We start from the raw sequence: 27,534 nt of genomic DNA, 5'->3' as shown, positions 1-27,534 counted from the left end.
CAGCACCTCTCTTCAAGGTGACAGGTAGGGCACCAGGGTTAAAGACTCTGATGGGCACATTGGTTGACCGCTGCGCCTGTACGACGATGTGAGCCACAAGAACATGGTGCTTTTCTATGAAACCCTTGGTTGGGCTCAGCATCAGGTCTCCCTCAGTAGCATAGCGCAGATGGGCGGTGCCAGGCACTACATACTCACACCCAGACTCCAACACTGTTGTGCGGGCCACTCTGACAATGTGCACCCGGGACTGATGGCTTGGGTTAAAACGAGGTACCTTTTCACCGAAGAGGGTTATCTCACGGCGACCATAGTCCAGCTGGGCACTTGTCTGATGGAGGAAAGGGTGCCCCAGAATTACCTCTGTGTTCTCTGTTGTGTCGGCAATAATAAAGTTCACATTGGTAGCTCTGCTCCCAACTTGTTCTGGTAGGTTGACTTCCCCCAGCACTGCCAAACCACTGGGGCCGATACCCTGCAGGACCTGTGCGACAGATGGCTCCATTGGGGTTCTGGACTCTGTGGGAATGGAGTTAAAGACATGGAGGGGCAACACATTCCTCCTAGCACCAGAGTCAAGCAGAGCACACATTTCCAATTCATATATCCATATCTTAACACACATGTCATCTTCCTGACTCGCAGTACAGGTGACCACTTTACCTGTGTCGGGTGCTGTGTTCTTATTGACTGTCCAGCCTTGCTGTCTGGGTCGACGGGGGGAAGGGCAGTTCCTCTGGATATGCCCCAGACCGGAGCAGTTATGGCATTGGACATCCCCCATAGGCATTTTGACATTTGTGTCTCTCTTCTGGCGCCGCTGCTGATTAAATCTTGGAGCCCTCTCTGGCGAGTCGATGGAACAAACAGCTACCCCCACTGGCTCCACGCAAGCTGACCTGCTGCTATTCTCACGTACTGTGGCGGCCCTGGCTCTCTGATTTACGAAACCACGTTGGCCAGGCTGCATGAACTGTGTGACCGTTCTGGCGGCCCTCTTAGTAGTCTCGTAGCTGTGTGCAATGTCATACGCTCTGGATAGGGTGCGCGGCTGCTTCTCCAGTAGTTTTTGCACCACTTCAGGGTCGGCCAGGGCGTTGGTGAAGACCTCCACACTGATGGCGTCCTGCTCCAGCTCTGTACGGTCAGCATACACAATGGACACTTTCTCGTATATGTCATCCCTTAATAGGTGTAAGGCTTCGTTTTGCCCCCTAACTCTCTGTCTCAGTTCAATGCCGATGGCTGCCGCATGGTCAGAGCGCGGCACGTAGGCGGTCTCTATTTCAGTCACAATCCGCCGGTAGCTCCAGCGGTCAGATCTGGGGTTTTTATGGACGATAGCTCCAGCTGCGCCAGTCAGGCTGAATCTCAGTTGAACCGCCATTGTCATTTCTGACCAATGGTTTGCCCTCGCACAGCTTTCAAATCGATGAATAAAGTCTTTCCAGGAGCCCGTTCCATCGAAATGGCCTGGCTTTAATATTGGAATTCTCTCTTTATGCCCATAATACTCATCATCACTAGTGTCCATTATTTCAACATCTGGCTCTTTGTGTGATATATGTGGCGCCGACTTGGCCCTTTGCACAGCTGACTGACCATATTGATATCGATCACAGTGTGAGGCATAGTCATCTTCATAGCTTATTACTCTACTACGTTCCACGGGCCGGGGCATGCAGGGTGGAAAAGGTGTCGAAGTGAACTGGGAGAGCAATGCGTGGGCCGGGGAAAATGGGTTTTGTGCCGTACAGCTCATGGAAGTGAACGGGTTAGCTAGCTGGTTTGCACTGCGAAGGGCAAACGTTGGAGTGGGGCTATTTTTCAAACTGTACGATGGAGCTGCAGCTGAGCTGGATGTCACACGTTTTGAACAGTCACATGTTTGCTGATAAAAGTATGTGGACTCACCATCTGTTTTATCCTGAGGTTCCACGGGCATTAGGAACGGGTTAGTCAACCGTGATGACGGTGGTGTGGGGGGCGAAGCTAGGTTGAATGACGGCATCCGGCCGTAAACAATCGCGCCGTCCGCGGCTAACGTTCGTTCTGTGCCAGCCGCGAAAGGGTTGGTGCTGTCGGCATATCGGCCGTCTCCGTGATTAACTGAGTCCACATTAATGTCTCTTATATCCGTTAAAAACGGGTTGGTGCTTACATTTGGGGTTTCCATCTCAACAGACCTCGTAGTCCTAGCGCTAGCATTAGCTCGAGCCCCGAGCGCCGTCATTACGCGCCCGATGAACCTTTTTTTTTTTTTTTTTTTTTTTTGCTTGTTAGATCCCGGACGAAGCCCCCAGTGTTACCTTTACAGCTTCCACGCTCCGAACCGTGGTTGGGAGCGAGCTGGTCTCAACATAATAACTTGGCTCGTGGCAGGTAACTTGCCAATAGTGGTCCGGGCTAACAGAGCCGAAGCACAAAACAGTCAAGTGTCGGATGGTTGCAGCAATGAACTCGGGCTTTATTACTCACAGTGCAGTGGTACACATAGACGGGCATAAAAGGCACTTTTCTTGCTAGCATTCAACTGGAAATTATCGACTGCGTCACTACTACATTCGCACCGTAAACCTTTTTTTTCCGCTATGCTTTTTGTTTTTCACTACGGAAACCCAAAAGCTCACTTCGTCACACATACGCGTTTCTTTTTGTCAACAGCAGCCAGAGGGAGGCAGAGATTGCAACAACTTCAAGGATAACTACTTCAGCAACAACAGGGTTTTTCCTGCATTGAACTTGTTTTAGCGCCCGCCAAAGCGATTTTTTTTGTCCCGCCAAAGTCTTATTTGATCGGTGAGTAATGTAGATGAACTGCCGCGCTTGTGACAGGGCGCATGTTTAACTGAAAGAACGAGCAGAGAGAGAGACCCGGTCGCGCTCTCTCTTCCGAGCCAAGCGAAAGTGTAAACAAGACTTCGCCGTCTCCAAACTAGGCGCTGTCTTGCTCTCTCTCCCTCGCACATATTATTCAAAATAAATCGACACGGTGGTAAAAGGTCGGAAGACCAAACTTTCATGTGGAGCATTCAGAGATATTTTCTTCCTGAATTACTGTGTGAATTGTGCTAAATAAGTTGCCTTATCTTTTCTGAAAAGCGTTCCGGGCATTAAGCTGACATAAAACAACACTTTAATAAAACGAAAAAACTATCCAATGATGAAATGTTGACACAAATCTTGGATGTCCAAAAGTTTCTGTGCCGCTAGATAATCGTATCTCTGCTATCAAACTACAAAAATGGCCGAACGGGGTGGAGTTGAACCGAGTGTCACCTCTGCAACCTGGAGAGGGGGCGGGGTATGAAGTGTCTCATTTGCATTTAAAAAGACCGCACCAAAACGAGTTGCTCTCAGACGCACATCAGAAAAGGGGTAGAAAAGAGGCCTGCCCTGTGGAGCTATAATAATGAGGAATTCAGACCCAAGCATTGCAGTTCCGCTTTATATAGACCACAAATGTATGATTTATATGTAGAAAGGAACGATTTAAAAGCATGATATGTCTCCTTTAAGTGTTGTGGGTGCTGTGTCTTTAAAAAGTGTAATAGCTGAAATGGTGTATAAACATGCTCAAATACCTGAAAAGATTGGATGTGGTAAAATATGTGCGCTGCCAGGTGACCCAACACAGATATCTCTAATCATTAGCTGGTCATCTACAACAGCCTGCAGAACAATGGATGTCCAACCTTTTCTGTTTACATAATCCCTATACCCATCACTTGGGGCACGATTGGGGATATGAGTTCCATCAATTGCACCGTAGACTTGAGGTATTCTGTGTGCCTCATAATTGCGTTGTGCAATCTGCTGTGCCGCCTGCACATTTGGCAAAGCAATGTACCGCTTCATAAGTTTTGTGCATATAGCCTGGCATACACCATACACACACCTGTGGACAGTTGTTTTGCTAACCCCAAATGTCTCAGCCACTACCCTGTACTCTGCACAGGTAGCCAGTTTATAAACAGCAATAGCTATGCGTTTATATGTAGTAACTGGATGCCTTGGGCATGATGCAGCAGGTGATACAAGAGGCCCAATTGCATTGCACAACTCCAAAAAAGTTGATCTGTTCATCCGGAAATTCTGAATCCACAGGTCCTCTGTGAAATCACGCACTACAACTTCCCAGAAAAACCGCATACGCGGCTGCTCCCAAATATAGGGGGCTTGCCTTGCCATTAATGCTTGTATAATGGCCAAACATCTCCTTCGATTATAAATAACGGGTAGTGCAGTGGCTACGATATACGTGAACCTACCAATGTCTGTCGCCATGATTTTTGGAATGACTTATCGCGAGAACGAGTTTTAGTCGCATAACACCGGTTAATGGAAACGCCGCCATTTTGCAATAGTTTTTGATCGACATTTAGAAAATAGCGAAAAAACATTTGCGCAAATCTGTAATGGAAACGCGGCTGGTGACAAGGAACCCAAACTCCATCAGGTGACAGAGTGGAGAAAAAAACTTAGAATAAACAAGACTCAGTCAGGGCGCCAGTTTCCCTATGTAAAACACACAACAGAACCATGGTAAATAGGAGTCTATATGAAAAAAAAGTAACTCTCAATAACTTATGCTTATTATTAATTTAAAAAGTTTATTCTCACTGTTTGTGAGTGTCATGAAGTAATCATAAAGTGCCATGTATTACAAGGTCACACACACACACATACACACACACACACACTAAATTGTGTCAGTATGTGTCATAATTTGTGACACATAATGTGTCATAATTTCTATTAAAACGGCAAGATAAAAAAAAATTAAACAGCAATGTTATAACTAAAACATACACCGGGCACTATATATATGTCATGATGGAAACACGGAAGCAATTGCAAGTAAAAACTCTCTTTTATTTGAGTAATGTAATGATGGTTGGAAAGTGTCCAGAAAGAAACAGGTTAGTGACGCAGGGACTTCGATGGTCAGATGAGTGCCGTGATGGGAAGTGCTGAGGTGACGTGACAAATCCAGAGTGAACATCCACAGGAACACGAACAGGAACAGGAACGAAGAAGGCACCAGACTCGAACGACGACGGGAACAACACAACCGGGAATCACAAACAACAATCTGACAAGGGAGATGAGAAATGCGTGAGTATATATAGGTGATGAGATGAGCTGCAGCTGGTGATGACAGTGATGAGCGGGATCGCTGATGAGCGTCAATTAGTCGGCACGCCCACACAATCAGCACACACACACACACAACAACAGAAACACGAGACAAGAAGGAGGCATAGGATTTATGAACCGTGACAGTACCCCCCTCCCTAGGAACGCCTCCTGGCGTTCCCAGACTCCCTTACCTGCCGATTGTAATCATCGATAAGGGAGTGATCCAGGATGTCCCTAGCAGGAACCCAACTTCTCTCCTCCGGACCGTAACCTTCCCAGTCCACCAAGTACTGAAATCCGCGTCCCCTCCGTCTCGAGTCCAGAACACGATTGACCGAATAAGTAGGTTCCCCGTCTACGAGTCGCGGCGGGGGGGGAACCGGGGCTGGCGGTTTAATGCGAGCAAAGAAAACAGGCTTAATTTTGGACACATGAAAGACGGGATGAATCCTCCTGTACACTGGAGGGAGGTTGAGACGGACTGTCACTGGATTAATGATTTTAGTGACAGAGAACGGGCCAATGAATTTGGGTGCAAGCTTATTAGAAATGGAGCGGAGAGGAATGTCCTTGGTAGAAAGCCACACTTTGGAACCGACAACGTATACGGGAGGCCTACGCCGGTGGCGATCGGCTTTGGCCTTGGTGCGCGCCCCCACTTGGAGTAGAGTCTCACGGGCTCTAGTCCAAGTGCGACGACACCTCTGGACGAAGGCGTGGGCGGAGGGGACCGCGACTTCGGATTCCAGACTAGGAAAAATTGGTGGCTGGTATCCTACACTACCCTCAAACGGTGATAGGCCCGTGGATGACACTGGCAACGTGTTGTGGGCGTACTCCACCATAGACAGTTGCTGACTCCAAGAGGAAGGATTCTTGGATACTAAACATCGCAACGCTCTCTCCAAATCCTGGTTGGCTCGCTCAGTTTGACCATTGCTCTGGGGATGGAACCCAGAGGACAGACTGACAGTCGCACCCAGGCATTTACAAAACTCTCGCCAAAATTTGGACACAAATTGGGGTCCCCTGTCAGAAACCACGTCCGTCGGGAGGCCATGTAGCCGAAAGACGTGGTCAACGACTATCAACGCTGTCTCCTTGGCTGAGGGTAATTTGGGCAAGGGAATGAAATGGGCCGCCTTCGAAAACCGGTCCACCACGGTCAAAACTACCGTGTGACCCTGGGAGGGTGGGAGGGCGGTGATAAAATCTAGAGCGATATGGGACCAAGGTCTCGAAGGCACCGGCAGCGGTTGAAGTAACCCATCTGGGGGTCGATTGGAAGTCTTACCCGTGGCGCAAACTGAGCAAGCCAAGACAAAATTGTGAACGTCACGAGCCATGAGAGGCCACCAGAATCGTTGCTTGACCAAAAATTTAGTGCGATTAACTCCTGGATGGCAAGCCACATTGGAACAATGTCCCCACTGAATAACGCTGGACCGTAAACCCTCGGGCACAAATAAACGATTCGGTGGACAACGGGCCGGAGGCGTTACCCCTTCTAAGGCCTTCTTGACCTTCGATTCGATCTCCCATGTGAGTGTAGAGATGAATAGAGTCTCTGGTAAAATGCACTCGGGAGTAGACGGGCGTTCGGAACGGTCAAAAATACGCGATAAAGAGTCGGGTTTGATGTTTTTAGAACCCGGGCGGTACGAAAGAGTAAAGTCAAAACGACCGAAAAAAAGAGCCCACCGAGCCTGCCTGGAGTTTAGTCTTTTAGCAGTCCGAATATATTCCAAGTTCTTGTGATCGGTCCAGACGATAAAAGGTACCCCCGACCCTTCTAACCAGTGGCGCCATTCCTCCAATGCTAACTTGACTGCCAACAACTCTCTGTTGCCAATGTCATAATTGCGCTCGGCAGGGGATAAACGATGAGATAAAAACGCGCAAGGATGCATCTTATCGTCTGAAGGAGAACGCTGGGATAGCACTGCACCTACCCCCACCTCTGACGCATCGACCTCCACCACGAACTGACGTGATGGATCAGGGGTTATCAGGATGGGGGCTGAAACGAAGCAACCCTTGAGTTTGGCAAACGCAGCCTCGGCTGCGTCTGACCACCTGAACGTCGTTCTGGGGGAGGTCAAGGCGGTCAGAGGCGCGGCTAGTTGGCTGAAATTGCGAATGAAACGCCGGTAGAAATTGGCGAACCCCAGAAACCGCTGTAGGGCCTTACGGGAATCTGGGCTTGGCCATTCTACCACAGCCTTGATCTTCTCAGGATCCATACGCATTCCCTCAACCGACACGATGTAACCTAAAAAAGGAACAGACTGTGCATGAAAATCGCATTTCTCCGCCTTGACAAAAAGCCCATTCTCTAGCAACCTCTGGAGCACTTGTCGGACGTGCTGCACATGTTCCTGGAGAGACGAAGAAAAAATCAATATGTCGTCCAGGTAGACATATATGAACTGATCGACCATGTCTCGCAGCACGTCGTTGACAAGTGCTTGGAAGACCGCTGGGGAGTTGGACAGCCCGAAAGGCATGACCAAGTATTCAAAGTGCCCCCTGGGGGTATTAAAGGCGGTCTTCCATTCATCCCCCTCCCTGATGCGGACCAAATGATAAGCATTACGTAAATCCAATTTTGTGAAGACCGACGCTCCCTGCAACCTCTCGAAGGCCGAAGACATCAACGGCAAAGGATAAGTATTCTTTACCGTGATGCTGTTCAGCCCCCGGTAGTCAATACAAGGTCGCAGGGACCCGTCCTTCTTCCCCACAAAAAAGAACCCCGCCCCCGCTGGAGAGGAGGAAGGACGGATGAACCCCGATGCTAGAGAATCAGAAATATATTTCTCCATAGCCTCCCTCTCTGGAGCAGAGAGTGAATATAATTTGCCCTTAGGCGGAGACGTACCTGGCAATAACTCTATGGCACAGTCATAGGGACGATGCGGAGGAAGAGAAGCAGCCCGAGACTTACTGAACACCTCCTTCAGGTCCAGGTACTCCGCGGGCACGTTAGATAAATCCACTGCCTCCTCCTGAAACACAGGGACAGAAACAGACGGACAGGCAGACACTAGACAAGACTTATGACAAAAACTGCTCCACGCCGACACAGACTTCAATTGCCAGTCCACTCTAGGGTTGTGACGGGTGAGCCAGGGGTGACCAAGGACGATGGGTGCGAGGGGAGTGTCCAGTATGTAAAAGGAAATAGTCTCTGTGTGATTTCCAGATGTTATGAGAGTGATGTCCTCCGTGATGAGTGAGATGGTGGGAAGTTCCTGGCCGTTGAGAGCGTGTACTGAGATCTTGTGTGTGAGGGGTCTGAGGGGAACTTGGAATTTGCGTGCGAATGAGTGATCCATGAAATTACCTTCTGCCCCAGAATCCAGAAGTGCTCGACAGTCGTGAAAGTGAGTTGACCATCTCAGTCTTACCGGAAGGAGAGTAGATGTGGATGAGGACTTCTCGGCGGAGATCCCACCCGATAGTAGCCTCATACTTACTATCGGGCTGGGCCTTTTAACGGACAGTTATAGGCGAAGTGGCCCGCTCCTCCACAGTACATGCAGAGGCCCTGGGACCTCCGCCTTTCCTTCTCCTCCCGGGAAAGCCGAGCTCGCCCCACCTGCATGGGCTCGTGATCGCAGACAGGGCTGACCGCGTCCCCGCCTCCAAATCGTTGGCCCTCGAACCCTCCTGTGGGACGACTGGGCTGAGTGCGGCGATCCATTCGCGATAATCGAGCGTCCACTCTTAATGCCAACGCGATCAGGTCGTTGAGTGATGAGGGAAGGTCCATGGCATAAATCTCCTTCTGGACGCGGTCAGCCAGCCCATGCAGGAACATGTCCCACTGCGCCTCCTCGTTCCATTGACTCTCCGCCGCTAGGGTCCGAAACTCGATTGAAAAGTCCGAAACGGACCTCTCTCCTTGTCGCAGATCAGCCAGCATCCTTGCTGCCTCTCTTCCAGCGACGGCCCGATCGAAAACCCGTTTCATTTCGGCGGAGAGCTCCTGGAACGAGGCGCAGCATGGATCTTGATTCTCCCACACCGCTGTTCCCCAGAGTGCCGCTCTCCCAGTCAGTAGCGTCAACACAAAGGCGACCTTGGCTCGCTCATTATTGAATGTTCTGGGTTGGAGGGAAAAGTGCATGGAGCATCGTGTTAGGAAAGCTCGACAGAAGTTGGGTTCACCTGCATATAACTCGGGAACTGGTAGGCGTGGCTCCGACTGGGAGGGGTTTTCTGGTGGTGGTGGGGGAACCGGCGGTGTGGGGGGCGCAGTGGGAGCTCGCAGTTGTTGAAGCTGTTGGGTGAGCTCGGACACCTGCGTCACTAGAGCCTGAACAGCGCGCGCTGTATCGTTGAGGTTCTTCTCCTGGGAGTCCATTCGAAGTATGCTGCTGTTCACGAACTCTTCCAGTGATCCGGAACTCACTGCTTCCATTGCTTGGTCAGATTGTTCTGTCATGATGGAAACACGGAAGCAATTGCAAGTAAAAACTCTCTTTTATTTGAGTAATGTAATGATGGTTGGAAAGTGTCCAGAAAGAAACAGGTTAGTGACGCAGGGACTTCGATGGTCAGATGAGTGCCGTGATGGGAAGTGCTGAGGTGACGTGACAAATCCAGAGTGAACATCCACAGGAACACGAACAGGAACAGGAACGAAGAAGGCACCAGACTCGAACGACGACGGGAACAACACAACCGGGAATCACAAACAACAATCTGACAAGGGAGATGAGAAATGCGTGAGTATATATAGGTGATGAGATGAGCTGCAGCTGGTGATGACAGTGATGAGCGGGATCGCTGATGAGCGTCAATTAGTCGGCACGCCCACACAATCAGCACACACACACACACAACAACAGAAACACGAGACAAGAAGGAGGCATAGGATTTATGAACCGTGACAATATATATATATATTTTTTTTTTTTTTTTACTTTTATTAGTTATTAACAAATTCCTTTTGGGACAGCACTGTATTTTGTGAGCTCACCTTCAAACTTTATAATCTAAATTTGAAAACACAAAGCATTTTTTTTCTCTCAGCTCATGTACACAGTATTACTTTCAGCAATTGTTGTAGGCTAGTATTCCATAATATACAAGTGGTCCACCATGTGGACAATGTGATGCTATTGCATTTACCAAAACAAGGCAATTTTTTTATATTTAAATAAGTACAGTATCTCATATTCTGTCAGAGAAAATGTATTTGGTATGTTAAAAAAAAAAGCCATTAACTGAATCTCAAATATGCCAGCGATTAAGCTTTAAACAGGTAATATTAGAGAGATATTTAGAATTGTTTACTTTATTTTGTGCTGTCAATAAGAACTAAGAGCTGAGGTAGGCTGCTAAATGTTAAAGCTTAATCTAAAGTGAAGAGCCTTCAATCCTAAAATAAGAACACATTTGCTAAAGAAATAAATAAAGTTTGGGTCTGATTTAAAAGTCTCTTTGTTCAATATTGTGGACCAAAAGAACAACCCATCCTGACCCAAATATAACACTAGATGGTGACAAATCACCACTAAATCAGGACATTTGTTTGGCAAGATTTTTGAAATATGGGGGATTTTTACATGATGCAACACATTAGATATAATTGTGAATCAATAGTATTCATTGTTTTGTTTTACTCAATAATTACTCTACTCAGTACAAATAAATTATTTTATGTCATTAAAATTATCACACATGACATTGTAGCCTAGCCTACAGTGAAACAAGTGTCAGTACAAAATGAACAGGTAAAGCTATGAATTAACCAGCTTTTAGGCAACAGCCTTTACTACATTTGCATGTGTGCACAAGTGAGAACATATTTAGATGCTAAACCTAACGTTTTTGTGGATGAAATTAAATGAGCTTGCAGTGGGTTCAAAAGACCACATAGACATTTTCTGAACACATTATGATTTTGATGATAATATAATCTATAATGAAAAACACTGTAGTATATTTAAAAAGAATGAACATTAGGTTTTTCCACTAGTAGGATCAGACCTTTTTATCTTACTGTATAAAATCTGAAAGTAGACAAAACATTGTACAATAGTATTTGCTTTTAATCATGTCTTTGGTTGTCTATAGCTTTACATATAATTTAACACAATGTTAATAAAGATAATGAAATTTTTTAGTATTGAAGTATAATAACAGATTGTTGATGCACACAATCTCTGGGTTATTTTAACAGTACATTTTCTGATCTCTTTGGTTCTAACACCATATATTACTGTATGCAAAAGTGTTATTTGGACTGATATGAAGACATTCATAGATATAAGCACAGTAAATCTGTTATATATAACATAAAAAAAACGTGGCAATTGAAAAGTTTATGAAGATTATCAAATGAGGAGGGCATGTTCTAAGTGCCTTGTTTTGACCATTTTTTGACACTTTTAATGAGCCAAGCGTATAACCCAGCTACCCGGGCAGCCCGATCAGTAAATGCTTTAGCAATAGTTTTGGCTGCTTTAAGGAAAGTTGTTAATAAAGAAGAGCGTGATGTGATGAATTTGATTGACACAGCACTCATCACACACTCACAGCTTACTTGGGATATTGGGGCAGTGGCGGCTGGTGCTAAAAAAATTTGGGGGGGCGCAACAAACTGAATTATTAATCCAGGACTGAATGTAGGCTAATTGTTAAATAACAATTTAACAGTAATAATAATGTAGCTATCATTAGCCTAAAGTTTAGCTAAAACTTCAGCCGGTAGGGTTGGGAAATAGCCAATTGCCAAATAAATCAGAATTTTTGGGCTAAATGGCGATGTATGGTATAATCTGAGTATTTAATTATTATTTTTCTATAAATTTTTTTTTTTTTTTTATTATATTTTTTATATTTAATATCCTGATCAATATTGTCCTACAAACAATGTTCATATTGAAGGTTATAAAAACAAACATAGTGTAACCTTGCTGTCTATCTGCAGTCTATCCAAAAAAGGGGTCAAATCACATTACATTCTAACATTGCAACATTACAATCTAAAAACAAAATAATGATTTTTAAAGAAGTAGTTAAATTTACTAAACTAAAAAAAAAACAACAAAAAAAACAAAGCTAATATCATACAAATACACATGTAGGTTTGAAATTCTCTAGCACATTTATGTTCACCAACAACAACAAATATTCAACAACAAACATTTTAGCTAAATATATTTATAATTTAGTGCTAATGTATATTTTAGTCAGAATAATTGCGCTCCTATTCTATTGCGCTCCGTCTGTTCGGCGCGCATGCACGCAGCGGCGCTCGTTCACGGAAGTTTAGCTTGCAGAAAGCTCGCCCACTCATGATGACAGCAAACTGGAAATATTGACTTTCTAACATTTACAGATGGAGAATATGTCCGTGAAATGTAAGTTATGCACTGAGGAAATTATTGGATGTCACTTCAGCTTATGGCTAAATATTATTAGAGGTATATTTGTTTCCAGCAATCGCTGCACAAGTGAAGTTTACGTATGATGACGAAAGCACGTTAGTGCGAGCCCTCCCGGAACCCATAGAGAATGCATTGCAGTGCCTGCAGTTCGAAAAAAAAAAATCTTTGAATGTAAGTCTATCGGAACACTCTGGGCGATTTTCGGCCATAGTGAAATCGCCCAGAAAGAGGCGGTACTCCACAGAACGTGACTTGGCGCTGATTGGACTATATCCAGAGGCAGTGAGTTCTAGAACAGTGAGTGACTGCTAGCGTAACTCTTTGGTGAATGAGATTGTGATTGAAAAAGTCCCTTTCACACTTTGGTGGTGCGTCGCCCGATCGCCCTAATGAAGAAACCGCCGCTGTATTGGGGCATCTATGTCTTCAGCAATTTTAGCCAGAAGACAAATCTGGTTAGCTCAGACAACTTTACCTGACGCTATTAGGAAGGACCTGACTAATATGCCAGTGGTTCCAGGTCAGATATTTCACACTGATTCACAGTCTTTGTTGGATATTGCTGATCAGGCAAGACACAGAAGGGAATCAGTTCAGTAAACATTTGGTGGACCTACCAAATATGGCCATAGAGCTGCTCACTCTTTTCAGCCCCCACACTTTCCTCGTTCAGAAACTTGGGGGTATGACAGAAGATGAACTAGGGGTTACCAATTCCATGATCGAGGCACCAGACCTTTTTACCAGACTCCCCAAACTGACCAGTCTCATAATCCAGTCAGGGGAGGAACATTTAAGAGGCGTACTACCAGGGGTTTCAAACCCCGGGGAAGCAAAGGATAGCGGTATCGGAGTTGCCGGAGAATGCTCCCAACTATGACTGGATAGTTGGGAGAAGGTAACATCAGATCCTTGGGTTCTAGATACCATCAAGACCGGATACAGGATACAGTTCCGGCGGCGCCCTCCTACTTTTTCAGGGGTTCATATGACCGTAGTCAGAAACCCAGTCCAGGCACAAAACAGCTCATTGGTTTCAATTCGAAGTATTTCCTAGTACCAAAGAAAGACGGGGGACTTCGACCCATTCTGGACTTACGACAGCTGAAAAGATTCATAAAAGTATTGCCCTTCAAAATGCTGACTACAGCACAAATTCTGGAATCCATAGAACTGGGAGAATGGTTCACTTCCATAGACATTCCACATACCCATCTGTCAGGATCACTGCCCGTTTCTTTGCTTTGCCTTTCAAGATAGGGTTTATCAGTTCAGGGTCCTTCCATTTGGCCTGTCTCTGTCTCCAAGGGTCTTTACCAGGGTGGTTTCAGCAGCCCTTCATCCTCTTCAGTGTGCAGGTTTGAAAATTCTATCATACCTGGACGACTGGCTAATTTGTGCTCCTTCTCGCAGTCAAGTCATGAAGGACACATAAATGGTGCTTCAACATGTCCAGTCTCTCGGGTTCAAAGTGAACTGGGAAAAGAGCAATCTAAGTCCCAGACAACAGACAGTGTTTGTGGGAATTTCGCTGGATTCCCAATTGATGTCTGCAACTTTATCACCCCAGAGGGTGGTACAGTTGGTCAGTCTAGCTCAGTCATTCCGTCTGAACAAGAGAATGAAGTTAATTAAATTTCAGCGATTGTTGGGCATGATTGCAGCAGCAGCAGCAACTGTGGTCCCACTCTGCCTTCTCAGAGCCCGTCCACTACAACGTTGGTTGAACAACTTTCACTTACATCCCAAATTACACAGACATGTAAAGATAAAGGATACACGAAGGTGTATCCAAACGTTACACCCTTGGTAGATGTTACCATCACAAGGGGTTCCTCTAGGCAACATCCCAGCGAGGCGGTCTGTAATAACGACAGATGCTTCTCTAACGGGGTGGGGAGCAGTTTGGGAAGGCAGGTCCATCAGGGGACTCTGGAAATCCCCCTAGACCATGGAGCACATCAATATGCTGGAACTCAGGGCAGTCCATCTCTCCCTGAGGGCTTTTCTCCCGTTGTTGCGGAACAAACATGTTTTGGTGAGAACGGACAACATGTCTAGACAAAGGAACTACTTTATTGGGCATTTCTGAAGCTCTCATCACTCAGAGCAGTATACATACCGGGACTAGCAAACAGAGCAGCGGACCTGCTGTCTCAAACTGGACCTCTCCCGGGAGAGTGGCGTCTCCATCCCGAAGTGGTGAGATTCATATGGAGGCATTTCGGTATGGCAAAGGTTGATCTGTTTGCGACTACCGAGACAACTCATTGCGATCTATGGTATTCCCTGAATTGCCAGGGAGGTCCCTTGGGGATAGATGCATCTCAAGAATGGCCGGAAGAATTGTTGTACGCTTTTCCTCCCCTACCCTTGATTCACCTGGTTCTCAACAGGGTAGCTTTGGGCTGTTACAACGTTTTACTTGTGGCCCCGAGGTGGCCAAAGAAACATTGGACCAAACGTACAAGGGTCGGAAACCAATGTTTCTTTGGCCACCTCGGCAGTTATCGAAGAGAGCCGATCTTCTTTCCCAAGCGGAGGTCCAAATCTGGCACCACAGTCCAGAGAAACTACAACTGTGGGTATGGCCCTTGCTCAGTCCCTCTCTGAAGACTTAGATGAAGCTGTATTGAGGACAATAAATAGTTCTAAGGCACCGTCCACGTGGAGTAACTACTCTAGCAAGTGGCGAATATTCTCAACATGGTGTCAAGACCGACAACTAGATCCGGCCAAGTGTGACACCAGTTTGGTTCTTCGTTTTCTTCAATCATTGATGGATTCGGGGAAATCAGTAAATACCATAAAAGTCTACCCCTATACAAAAAACACCCTTTGGTGTCTCAATTTCTCAAGGGTGAAAACCGTTTACGCCCAGGGAGAACTATGAGATCACCTGCTTGAGACCTTTCTATTGTCTTACACTCACTGGCCAAAGCACCTTTTGAACCTTTGGAGCAAGCCGATCTCAAATTCTTGACATGGAAAACAGTTTTCCTTTTGGCGATATGTTCAGCCAAGAGAGTTGGTGAACTGCACTCTTTATCAGTCAGTGAAGACTGCTAGAAATGGAAGGCGGAAAAAGCAGGGTTTTTTCTCTGGCCAAACCCATCATTCCTACCCCAAGGTCCTTAACCCTCTGAGGTCGGCAAACGCACCCCCGCGTTTTGCTGGATTTTCTTCACATTGTAGCACAATAAACTTAAATTACTCCGTCATTTATGGTCATACAGAAAAAAGAAATATAAAAAAAGACTTTTAGAAAATTTCTACTTTTGTATGTGTCCACTTACAATCAAATCAAAACATTGTGCTTTTGTAAAATAAAGAAAATAAACAGGGTGTGCGTTCTGCCTCTCCATAGCGGTAAACTTCTTGAGCACTTCTATAAACTGAAACAAAACTCAGCGAATACTTGTCACACATTTATGAGCCATATACCTTTATACACATTTAAGTGTGTACTTTTAAATGATCGGATTCAAACTGAAAACAAATATTCTCTGTTTAAGTAATTTGTATAAAACCAACAGGATGTCCAGTATCTCAAACGCTTGCTAATTACTTTTAATTCGACCACGCCCACTCGCGCAAAAGTGATTCACATGCAAATCGTCCACATGGAACGTGAACGCCCTCGTTACCTCAAACACAAAACACCAAAAAACTTCACAAGTCTCTGCTTTTCGTCGAGTTTGGAAGACACGTCTGAGCTTACATTGGATTTACCTCAGAAGAAGAAGAACGTGATTTGAAGACAAGAAAGATGTAAGGTAAGAAATTCGTACTTATTAGTTTATGGTATTGTTGCATAAACTTCACATTGAAGTTGAACTGTTGCTAGATATATGGTGAATATTATACTATTTAGACCCGTGTTTACTGTTAAATACTGTTTGTGGATATCTGCTCAAACATAGATATGTATAACCATAATGTTTAATATTTTGGAGCGCGATCGCGTTCGAATGTATCATATTTTGGAGCGCGATCCCGTTTGAATGTATCATATTTTGGAGCGCGATCGCGTTTGAATGTATCATATTTTGGAGCGCGATCGCGTTTGAATGTATCATATTTTGGAGCGTGCTGTGGGTTTGAATGTATCATATTTTGGAGCGCGATCGCGTTTAAATGTATCATATTTTGGAGCGCGATCCCGTTTGAATGTATCATATTTTGGAGCGCGATCGCGTTTGAATGTATCATATTTTGGAGCGTGCTGTGGGTTTGAATGTATCATATTTTGGAGCGCGATCGCGTTTAAATGTATCATATTTTGGAGCGCGATCGCGTTTGAAAGGAAAAATGCACCAAACATTAGGCTTTATGTTTTTACTATTATCTCATTTCATATCATCATAACGAATGGAAACATTTGAAGTAACATAAGATAATCAATATATTTTTCTCTAGCATTGTAACTGAAATCTTTTGGAAGATTTATAGGCTGCTATAGGTTATTGTTATTATTATTTTATGCAGTACTGCACTTAGCTTGTGCCTACAAGGCACAACAAACATGGTGTTCATTATATTATATATTGTTGGAAACATTTGTGTGTGTGTGTGTGTGTGTGTGTGTGTGTGTGTATTCTGTGAATTTTAAAAAGCAATTTTAACCAGAAAAATCTAAAATTTATTACCAAAATCGTGCAGGCCTAGTTTCTCTTGATACCAGTATGTTCACTTTTTTTATTTTCTTTCAGGGACCAGATGCAACTGAGTCCTGCTGACTTCAACATTCACATGAGTCTCTGTACATGAACATGGTTAAGTGAAAATCAAACACCTTGGAAATGAAAGGTATGTACAATGTTTTTAGGAATGGCACAAAGGTCTCTGTCTTTGGATCATTGTTTTCAATGTGCTCTTTTGTCATTTGTTGTGTATCTTTGGATTATGTTGTGTTGTAAATAAATCCAAACAATCTAAAAGCCATTATTTTTTTAAACTCCTCATTCTTTGTGCAAGGTTGCTCTGAATGACAGGGCCTGAACGCTCCTAATAGGGCCGTTAGGGGAGTGTCTTTGTCTTTCTCAGGTGTTAAAGGCTTACATATTAATGAGATGATCACGCCTCTTCGCATAAGGCTTTTTCACACAAAACACGTCTTAGAAATTTTGGTAACGCTTTAGATTACAGCCCGGAAAGTACTACGTAATTAAATTGAAAGTACAGTGTAACTTTCGGTAATTACAGTGTACCTATAAAGTACTTACGTGTAAGTATAGGGGAACAATACGTAAAGTCTTGGGAATAAAGGTGTAACAACCAGGAAAATACTGCGTAATTAAAACGAAATTACAGTGTAACTTTTGGTAATTACAGTGTACCTATAAAGTACATAAGTGTAAGTATAGTGGGAATAATATGTAAAGTTTTGGGAATAAAGGGGTAACAACCAGGAAAATAACAAATTATTTAGGCAAATTATTTAGACTGTAAGTATTCCATGTAGTTACAGGGTAAGTATGACATTGCGGGCTGTAAATTAAAGTGGTGCTTCTTACCCTCTTGTTCCATGTAGTTACATGGTAAGTATGACATTGCGGGCTGTAAATTAAAGTGGTGCTTCTTACCCTCTTGTTCCATGTAGTTACAGGGTAAGTATGACATTGCGGGCTGTAAATTAAAGTGGTGCTTCTTACCCTCTTGTTTAATGTAGTTACAGGGTAAGTATGACATTGCGGGCTGTAAATTAAAGTGGTGCTTCTTACCCTCTTGTTTCATGTAGTTACAGGGTAAGTACAATAAAAACACATGTAGGCCTACACACACAATCTGACATCACTTGGAAAACCTTTATTTGAAAAACAACTTATTTCAAAACAGATTTACAACATATTACACTTCTTATTCTTTTTTTTTTCTTTTTTTTTATCAACTTTTCATTTCAAATTCTAAAGTCCTGATAGAAAGTAGCATGTTTTGTCCTGTTTTGTTTCTCTTGCATGGCTTCCTCCTCCTCTTGGTCCTCCTCTTCTTTTTCTATCGTTCCACTGATTTGCCTAATCATAAGAAGGAGTATTTTTCTATTCTGTATTATGTATTAAAAGAAAATACAGTACAACCAGAAATGTTCTCATAATTTACTCATCTTTTCGCTACCGACCAACTGTCACCAGCGAGTGCATGAGAGTCGGCTTGACTGGCTTCGCGTTTGCTGAAGCTTTAAGCGTCCAATGCATCCTCGCGGGAGTTTGATGAAAAACTCGCGCGAAAACTGGTGTCTCTGTTCTTCTGCATGGTTTGTTTTTCATTAGTATTATCTGTTATTGTTTGTATTTTGTTGTGAGCAATAATAAAAACATTAAAAAAAATAATAATTCGACATTCGGTTTTTCGGTGCGCTTACGTCAAGCTTTAAATTTTCAAGCGTAAACTTACTCAACCCTCTCATGAACGCGCAGGTGACAGTTGGTCGGAAGCGATAGTCTACAGTTTAAAATTTTTAAATATTTGGTATTTTTCTTAAAAACGTTTATCGTTTCACTTCAGAAGACATTGATTCATCCATTGGGGTCGTATGGATTACTGTAGTTATTGTTGAATGTGCTGTTGTCAACTTTTAGGAACACATGAGCTTGCATTATATGCATTTACAGAGATTATTTATTTTTCTAAAAACTTTTGTTTGTGTTAATCTGAAGAAGGAAATTTGTATACATCTCAGATGACATCAGGGTAAAAGATGAGTAAATGGTGAGGACATTTCTGTAGCCTACTGTAGGCTATTTTCTTTTAACACATAATACAGAATAGCAAGAGACATGTCATGGGATTCCTTCTTAAGATTCATCAGTGGAAAGAAAGAAAAAGAAGAGGAACAAGAGGAGGAGGAAACCAAGCAAGCGAAAGTGCTGTAAATCCGTTTTTAAATAAGTTTTTTTTTTTTTTAATAAAGTTTTCCGAGTGATATCAGATTGTGTGTGTGTACATGTGTTTTTATTGTACTTACCCTGTAACTACATGAAACAAGAGGGTAAGAAACACCACTTTAATTTACAGCCCGCAATGTCATACTTACCCTGTAAACTACATGAAACAAGGGGGTAAGAAGCATCACTTTAATTTACAGCCCGCAATGTCATACTTACCCTGTAACTACATGGAACAAGAGGGTAAGAAACACCACTTTAATTTACAGCCCGCAATGTCATACTTACCCTGTAACTACATGGAATACTTACAGTCTAAATAATTTGCCTAAATAATTTGTTATTTTCCTGGTTGTTACCCCTTTATTCCCAAAACTTTACATATTTTTCCCCTATACTTACACGTACGTACTTTATAGGTACACTGTAATTACCGAAAGTTACACTGTAATTTCGTTTTAATGACGCAGTATTTTCCTGGTTGTTACACCTTTATTCCCAAGACTTTACGTATTGTTCCCCTATACTTAAACGTAAGTACTTTATAGGTACACTGTAATTACCGAACGTTACACTGTACTTTCATTTTAATTACGCAGAACTTTCCGGGCTGTAATCTAAAGCGTTACCGAAATTTTAAATCAATATATTGTCTTATCTGAATGAGCGGTCAGGGTGATTTTCACATAGTTTTGGAGCAAATATTCTAGGCTACGTGATACAATTTTCAAAAGTCTTGTGAAGAAATAATCAGTATGGGTTTCATGGCCTTATTTCAGTGACAATTTTTTTTGTATTTTCACAAACCACGCATAAATGTCATTATCTCAAAACTACAAACTTTTACACACATGCTGCTGATATATTATAGCAGAGTTTGTGCTAAATACAGTGTAATAAGACTTTAGCCATGACAATGTCACAAGTAACATAAATAAGCACAAATGTCAGAGCATGTCAGAACACCTCCAGGGCCAGAAAACAGCTCAGACCCCAGAGGGTTAAGCCTAGTACAATAAATCAGGTAATTGAGCTTGATGCTTTCCATCCAGATCCCCTTTTTTCGGGTACGGGTATCATTTTTCTCTATGTCCTATTAGAGCTTTGCACACATACATTGAGTGTACTCATCAATTACGACTGTCACACACACACACACAACTATTCGTATGCTTTGACAAGAAGTGTGCAGGCAAACCTGTGTCTAAGCAACGATTGTCTCATTGGATAGTCGATACAATTTCACAAGCTTATGTCAACCGAAATATACCTATCCCTGGTGATCTGGTTGCTCATTCTACCAGGAGCATGGCAACTTCCTGGGCGGCACTCAAGGGGGTAGCACTCTCAGACATCTGTGCTGCAGCCTCTTGGAGCAGCTCATGCACGTTCACGAGATTTTATAGGATTAATGTGGCAAATCAGAAGTCTTTGGGGTCTGCGGTTTTATCTGTCGCTAAATAGACAGAGGAGGGAAAATATACTAGTCCCTCATGACCCTGGTGGTATAAGTCATCCAAGGTAAGACCGTGGTGACGGTCTGAGTGAGGTCGAAATAGATCGTAAGTTATACTATATTATATACTATAACTATGAGACCGAATGATGACCGTCACCATCCCTTGTCACTCGGTACGAACTGGGGCGTTTCAGGCAAGAGGAAGTGGTTGGTTCACCTGGATGTTATATAGCCAACCCCTAAGGTCAATCACCGGACATTGTTGATATTAGGTCTCGAGGAGAAGAATGGCGTCATTCAAGGTAAGACCTTGGTGACGGTCATCGTTCGGTCTCATAGATCCATATGTGGCAGCACAGACGGAGGGACTTGGAGGTGATCAGCTAGCGACTACGCCACCCTGGAATCTTGCCAGGGACAATACAATGGAATTTCTGATTAAAGGCAACACAGGTTCGTTCACAGTAAAGTGGCAGGAGACGTGGATACAAAAATGTATACATTTTATTAAAGATAAATACTTTATATAAAAAAAACACAAAACACAATCAACAACAATTAATATAGACAAAACAATGTCACTATTCAACAAGACACACACAGAGCGACCTGAGAAGTCAGCGAAAAAGGAGCCGAGGCAGAGCAGGGGATAAAGGGCACATAAGGCCTCCACGGCAAGTCACCTTTCCCGTACACCTGTGCACACACACACACTCACACACAAGTACACACGCCACTCATGACACAGCACTCGTGAGAAAGACCACCACCAGCAATCCGCCCCTGCTTTACGCACTCAGCTCCTGTAACGACAGAATGAAGTTACACTCAGAATTGTCACAGTTGAAACACACCCAGAATTGTCACAGTTGAAACACACTCAATTGTCAGTTGAAACACACTCAGAATTGTCAGTTGAAACACACTCAGAATTGTCACTTCACGGAGACAACAAATGGAATCGAGGTGTTCACACTTTTCAATTTAAACCTTACAAATTCTAAATCAAAATACAAAAATAACTAGTACAAAAGAAAAAGATATAAACCACAATCACACACGCACATACACACACACACACACACACACACACGTAATACACAAACACGAAAGACAACGATGTCAGTCCAATTGTTAACAGCAAAGCAACAGCGCCTTCGGACAGTAGTTCCACGCAGTCCAACCGCAAGAAAGCTAATCGGCCATGCAGACGCCACCAATCCGAACTTGATGCATCTATAAAATTACAAGTTAACAATCAGACGAATTCATCATTTAACTACGAACAATTACTAAAATCTGTTTCTCTCAACAGAAGATCGCCACGCGACCCAGGCGATAATGACTTAAATCACATACCTTCTGGGCACCAAACCAGACAGGCAGATAAACGCATACATGCAGACTGAGGGCTCGTCCAGTCGATCGGGAGGACAGCGTGTGCCAGCGGAAACTAAGCACTTCCGTATTGAAGTGTAAACACTCATACTGGCTGTACTTCACCCTCAAACCTTTGACTGTACACAACAAGAATGTCGCTACAATACAAGTGAATACAAAGTGTAAAACCAATCATGACTTCACCTACCAGAGGAGGGACAACCTCAATCAACTGCCAGCCGCAGGAAACTCGCACGCCACTCTGAAAATAGGCTAACGTTAGCTACATTATACCATAGACAACCCAGCTAACATCACACAACATACCTGGATGGTGACCGAATGACGACCCGGGAAGGGGCGGTGACTCGTGACACCATAGCCAGCCCGTTTATATATGCTGCTACAGCCCACTGATAGGACGAAACTCAACGAGTGGACTAACCAACCACATGCAGGCAGGAAAAATTTCATTGGACCTGCCACACATAGTTATAGTCATAACTTACGTTTCTGTTTCTCTTTCGTTATTTCTCGTTCCTTTAATGGTTCTGCTTGTTAGCAGCAGGTGTTCTTCACTAATGCTCAATCATCACTTAACCCTCTGAGGTCGGCAATCACGCCGGCGTGATTTGCTCGGTTTTTTTCTTATCAGTTCAAACGAGAGTCCAAATACTCTGTTGACTTTGATTTTACAAACCAGTTTCATACATCAATCGATCCTGTTAAGTGTGTATTATTTTTGTGTATACTCACAATAAAAACAAAGTGTTGTGCTTTTTGCCAAATAAATAAAAATAAAAATGATGTGAGTTCTGCTTTCTCTCTGTCAGTGAAGTCCATTCTGAAACGCGTCCGAAAATGAACTATAACTCAGCGAATACTCAGTCAAACAGGCATACAGACACACAGGCATGAAGCTTGAATTCTCTTCTTTTAAATGAAGTAATTTTTATAAAAAAACTAATATTCTCAGTTTATGTAATCTGTATGCAAAGAGCGAGATGCAAGTCGTTCTCATCTCAGCTAATTATTTTTAATGTGACCCCACCCACGGAGAGCGCGCGCTATTCAAACGCAAATGACTGAGGCAATCCATGCAAACTGTGAACGCCCCCATATCAGCTCGAGAAAACACATCAAGTTTATTCAGATCATTGTACTTGTTTACACCGTCTCGCGGTGCTGGGAGGAATAATACTATCGTAATAATAATAATGGAAAATGTACCTCAGAAGTGCTGGTATTTCGAGGAGCAACGGATCCTGAGAATACTGTTGTAAGTTTTTTTCATTCTCAAGTGAATCGCGTTTCTGTGTGTGAATGAATGAACGGCAGAGATGTGCGCTGTTTACCACAACTCGCAAAAAGACTGTTTAAATTTGAATCGCGTTTCTGTGTGTGAATGAATGATCAATCCGCTTTTAGCAAACTATTTTGCTATACTGAGATGAGTAAAAATCGACTGAAATATGTTGAAATAAAATGTATTTGTATAAGCAACGTATTAAACTGCAAATTAACATTTATATTTCTTATATAAACTAAAGACCTATGTTACAGACATATGAAAGACAACATTTCGTTGACTAGTTTTGGATAGATTATACATTTTTACTGTAAAATATTTGCCACCTCAAATAAGCTTTTGTTTGCCAATTTTTGCTCATATATTAACCCTCTGAGGTCGGAAAACGCGCCCTGCGTTTTGCTGGATTTTCTTCACATTGTAGTACAATAAACTTAAATTACTCCGTCATTTATGGTTATACAGAAAAAAGAAATATAAAAAAAGAATCTGTGATATTTCTACTTTTGTATGTGTCCACTTACAATCAAATCAAAACATTGTGCTTTTGTAAAATAAAGAAAATAAACAGGGTGTGCGTTCTGCCTCTCCGTCGTGGTGAACTTTTTTTGAGCACGTCTATAAACTGAAACAAAACTCAGCGAATACTTGTCACACATTTATGAGCCATATACCTTTATACACATTTAAGTGTGTACTTTTAAATGATCGGATTCAAACTGAAAACAAATATTCTCTGTTTAAGTAATTTGTATAAAACCAACAGGATGTCCAGTATCTCAAACGCTTGCTAATTACTTTTAATTCGACACGCCCACTCGCGCAAAAGAGATTCACATGCAAATCTCCACATGGAACGCGAACGCCCTCGTTACCTCAAACACAAAACACCAAAACACTTCACAAGTCTCTGCTTTTCGTCGAGTTTGGAAGACGCGCTGTGAGCTTACATTGGATTTACATCAGAAGAAGAAGAACGCGATTTGAAGACAAGAAAGATGTAATGTAAGAAATTCTTACTTATTAGTTTATGGTATTGTTGCATAAACTTCACATTGCAGTTGAACTGTTGCTAGATATATGGTGAATATTATACTATTTAGACCCGTGTTTACTGTTAAATACTGTTTGTGGATATCTGCTCAAACATAGATATGTATAACCCACTGCGCAATGTGACGTCGTAGTGACGTCATTTTCATGTAATTTTTGGACGTCCAAATTTGGTCCATTGAAGGGGTTGTTTTGTAACGCCAGGCGACGTCTTTTTTTCGACGTCTTCCGCACGTCTAATGTTGACATCCGTCCACAAAAGTTTGTTTACAATAAATCGCGCTCAGTGCTCTCAAACAAAACTGTGGCTTTTCACACACACACACACACACACACACACACACACACACACACACACACACACACACACACACACACACACACACACACACACACACACACACACCTTGCTTTACCTGGGAATCGAACTCATGATCTTCTGTTCCAAGCGCCAACGCTCTACTGTGTGAGCTACAGCATCAGTCTTGTATGCATCTCCAGTAATCAGTCTAAACATGTTGAATTATTAAATCAAACAACAAAATTGTTGATAAATGTGTAAATAAAACACGAGGAGCATCTGATGTAAAGACGCGTTTACACGCATCTGGAGGCCATGCGGCACGAATGAGGCGAATTGAGCGTCTGGCGCGAGTGATTTGAGGGTGAGAGAGTGAGATAATTTCTGATTATCGCGTTTAGGCTAAAAATAGGTTCGGCGCTTGGAACATAAGATCACGAGCATCTTGCAGTACATTTTAAATATTTTAAATATAATATTTTAAATATTTTAAAAATATATTTTAAATAGCGATTTGGAAACGTGGATGGAGCAGTGAATAGGTTCAGTACACAGCAAAATGACATGACAAACTCGCGTTTTGGAAAAGAGCTCTTCATTTGTAAATTAAAAAAAAATTAATAATCATGTAAATTTCCTGCACCTGTCATAGACGTCCAAATGACGTCCAAAAAAATTACCCAGTTCAGGTCCAATGTTGAACGTAAATATGACGTCCAAGTTGGGTCATGGTTGGACGTCCAAATAGTGGACCTAGTTTGGACGTCGAAAAAATTACCCAGTTCAAAGGTCCAATGTTGAACGTCAATATGACGTCCAAGTTGGGTCATGGTTGGACGTCCAAATAGTGGACCTAGTTTGGACGTCGAATAGATGTCCAGAATTGGTCATGGACCGACGGACCCAATATAGACATGATCAGCACGTCTATCCGACGTCCAATGTTTAGTGGGAACCATAATGTTTAATATTTTGGAGCGCGATGGCGTTTGAATGTATCATATTTTGGAGCGCGATCCCGTTTGAATGTATCATATTTTGGAGCGCGCTGTGGGTTTGAATGTATCATATTTTGGAGCGCGCTGTGCGTTTGAATGCTTCATATTTTGGAGCGCGCTGTGCGTTTGAATGTATCATATTTTGGAGCGCGATTGAAAGGAAAAATGCACCAAACATTAGGCTTTATGTTTTTACTATTATCTCATTTCATATCATCATAACGAATGGAAACATTTGAAGTAACATAAGATAATCAATATATTTTTCTCTAGCATTGTTACTGAAATCTTTTGGAAGATTTATAGGCTGCTTTGTAAAATAAAATTATTTTATGCAGTACTGCACATAGCTTATGCCTACAAGGCACAACAAATATGGTGTTCTTTATATTATATATTGTTGGAAACATTTGTGTGTGTGTGTGTATTCTGTGAATTTTAAAAAGCAATTTTAACCAGAAAAATCTAAAATGTATTCCCAAGATCGTGCAGGCTTTCTCTTGATACCAGTATGTTCACTTTTTTTCTTTTCTTTCAGGGACCAGATGCAACTGAGTCCTGCTGACTTCAACATTCACATGAGTCTCTGTACATGAACATGGTAAAGTGAAAATCAAACACCTTGGAAATGAAAGGTATGTACAATGTTTTTAGGAATGGCACAAAGGTCTCTGTCTTTGGATCATTGTTTTCAATGTGCTCTTTTGTCATTTGTTGTGTATTTTTGGATTATGTTGTGTTGTAAATAAAGCCAAACAATCTAAAAGCCATTCTTTTTTAAATCTCCTCATTCTTTGTGCAAGGTTGCTCTGAATGACAGGGCCTGATAGCTCCTAATAGGGCAGTTAGGGGAGTGTCTTTGTCTTTCTCAGGTGTGAAAAGCTTACATATTAATGAGCTCCCGCATAAAGCTTTCTCACACAAAACACGTCGTAAAAATTTTAAATCAATATATTGTCTTATCTGAATGAGCAGTCAGGGTGATTTTCACATAGTTTTGGAGCAAATATTCTAGGCTACGTCATACAATTTTCAAAAGTCTTGGGAAGAAATAATCAGTATGGGTTTCATGGCCTTATTTCAGTGAGAATTTTTTTTTTGTATTTTCACAAACCACGCATAAATGTCATTATCTCAAAACTACAAACTTTTACATACATGCTGCTGATATATTATTGTAGCAGAGTTTGTGCTGAATACAGTGTAATTAGACTTTAGCCATGAAAATGTCACTAGTAACAGAAAAAAACACAAATGTCAGAGCATGTCAGAACACCTCCAGGGCCCAGAAAACAGCTCAGACCTCAGAGGGTTAAATATAGTATGTTTTGTCAAAAATAAAGTAATCAAATAATATGTTATTATGTGTTTGTTCCAATGTAGCCTAGGCTATATTCAAAGTAATGAATCCTTAACTTTGAAATATGTATGATAAAATGTATACTTTAGTTTTTACAAAGAAAGATTGCACTTGAATTGTTGTTGTAATTGTAACCTTTTTAATAAAAAAAATATATTTACAAGGTAGATGTAAACAAACTATTAAAAGGTAAATATAAGCCTTTTCTTTAAATAATTTTTATTGTGTTTTACTAGTGACAAATT

At 42.5% G+C, this 27,534-nt stretch overlaps 1 protein-coding gene and 2 long non-coding RNA genes across 3 annotated transcripts in view; 1 reads left to right on the top strand and 2 right to left on the bottom strand.

Moving 5' to 3' along the window:
• Window positions 1-11,223: 11,223 nt before the first annotated feature.
• LOC309505828 (olfactory receptor 52D1-like) overlaps window positions 11,224-27,534 on the bottom strand; it is a gene marked incomplete at both ends in the record, with an annotated part of 227,415 nt that continues 211,104 nt past the window's right edge. The window contains 2 exons of the mRNA XM_082179284.1: window positions 11,224-11,229; window positions 11,334-11,374. Of these exons, the coding sequence (XP_082035410.1) occupies window positions 11,224-11,229; window positions 11,334-11,374 (47 nt within the window). The remainder of the gene's footprint in view (window positions 11,230-11,333; window positions 11,375-27,534) is intronic.
• LOC309506810 lies at window positions 15,963-26,047 on the top strand. Its single transcript, XR_014208930.1, has 3 exons — window positions 15,963-16,294; window positions 24,567-24,733; window positions 25,881-26,047. It is a non-coding gene; the product is annotated as an uncharacterized lncRNA (long non-coding RNA).
• LOC309506813 overlaps window positions 20,092-27,534 on the bottom strand; it is a 186,835-nt gene continuing 179,392 nt past the window's right edge. The window contains exons 2-3 of the long non-coding RNA XR_014208933.1: window positions 20,372-20,436; window positions 20,092-20,269 (exon numbers count right to left, since the gene is read on the bottom strand). This is a non-coding gene — a long non-coding RNA (uncharacterized lncRNA). The remainder of the gene's footprint in view (window positions 20,270-20,371; window positions 20,437-27,534) is intronic.

Source organism: Leuciscus leuciscus (assembly GCF_965113295.1).
Source record: "Leuciscus leuciscus genome assembly, chromosome: 9".
NCBI lineage: Eukaryota > Metazoa > Chordata > Actinopteri > Cypriniformes > Leuciscidae > Leuciscus > Leuciscus leuciscus.
Note: the sequence above shows the minus strand (reverse complement) of the source record. Positions and strands in the feature narration are given on the sequence as shown.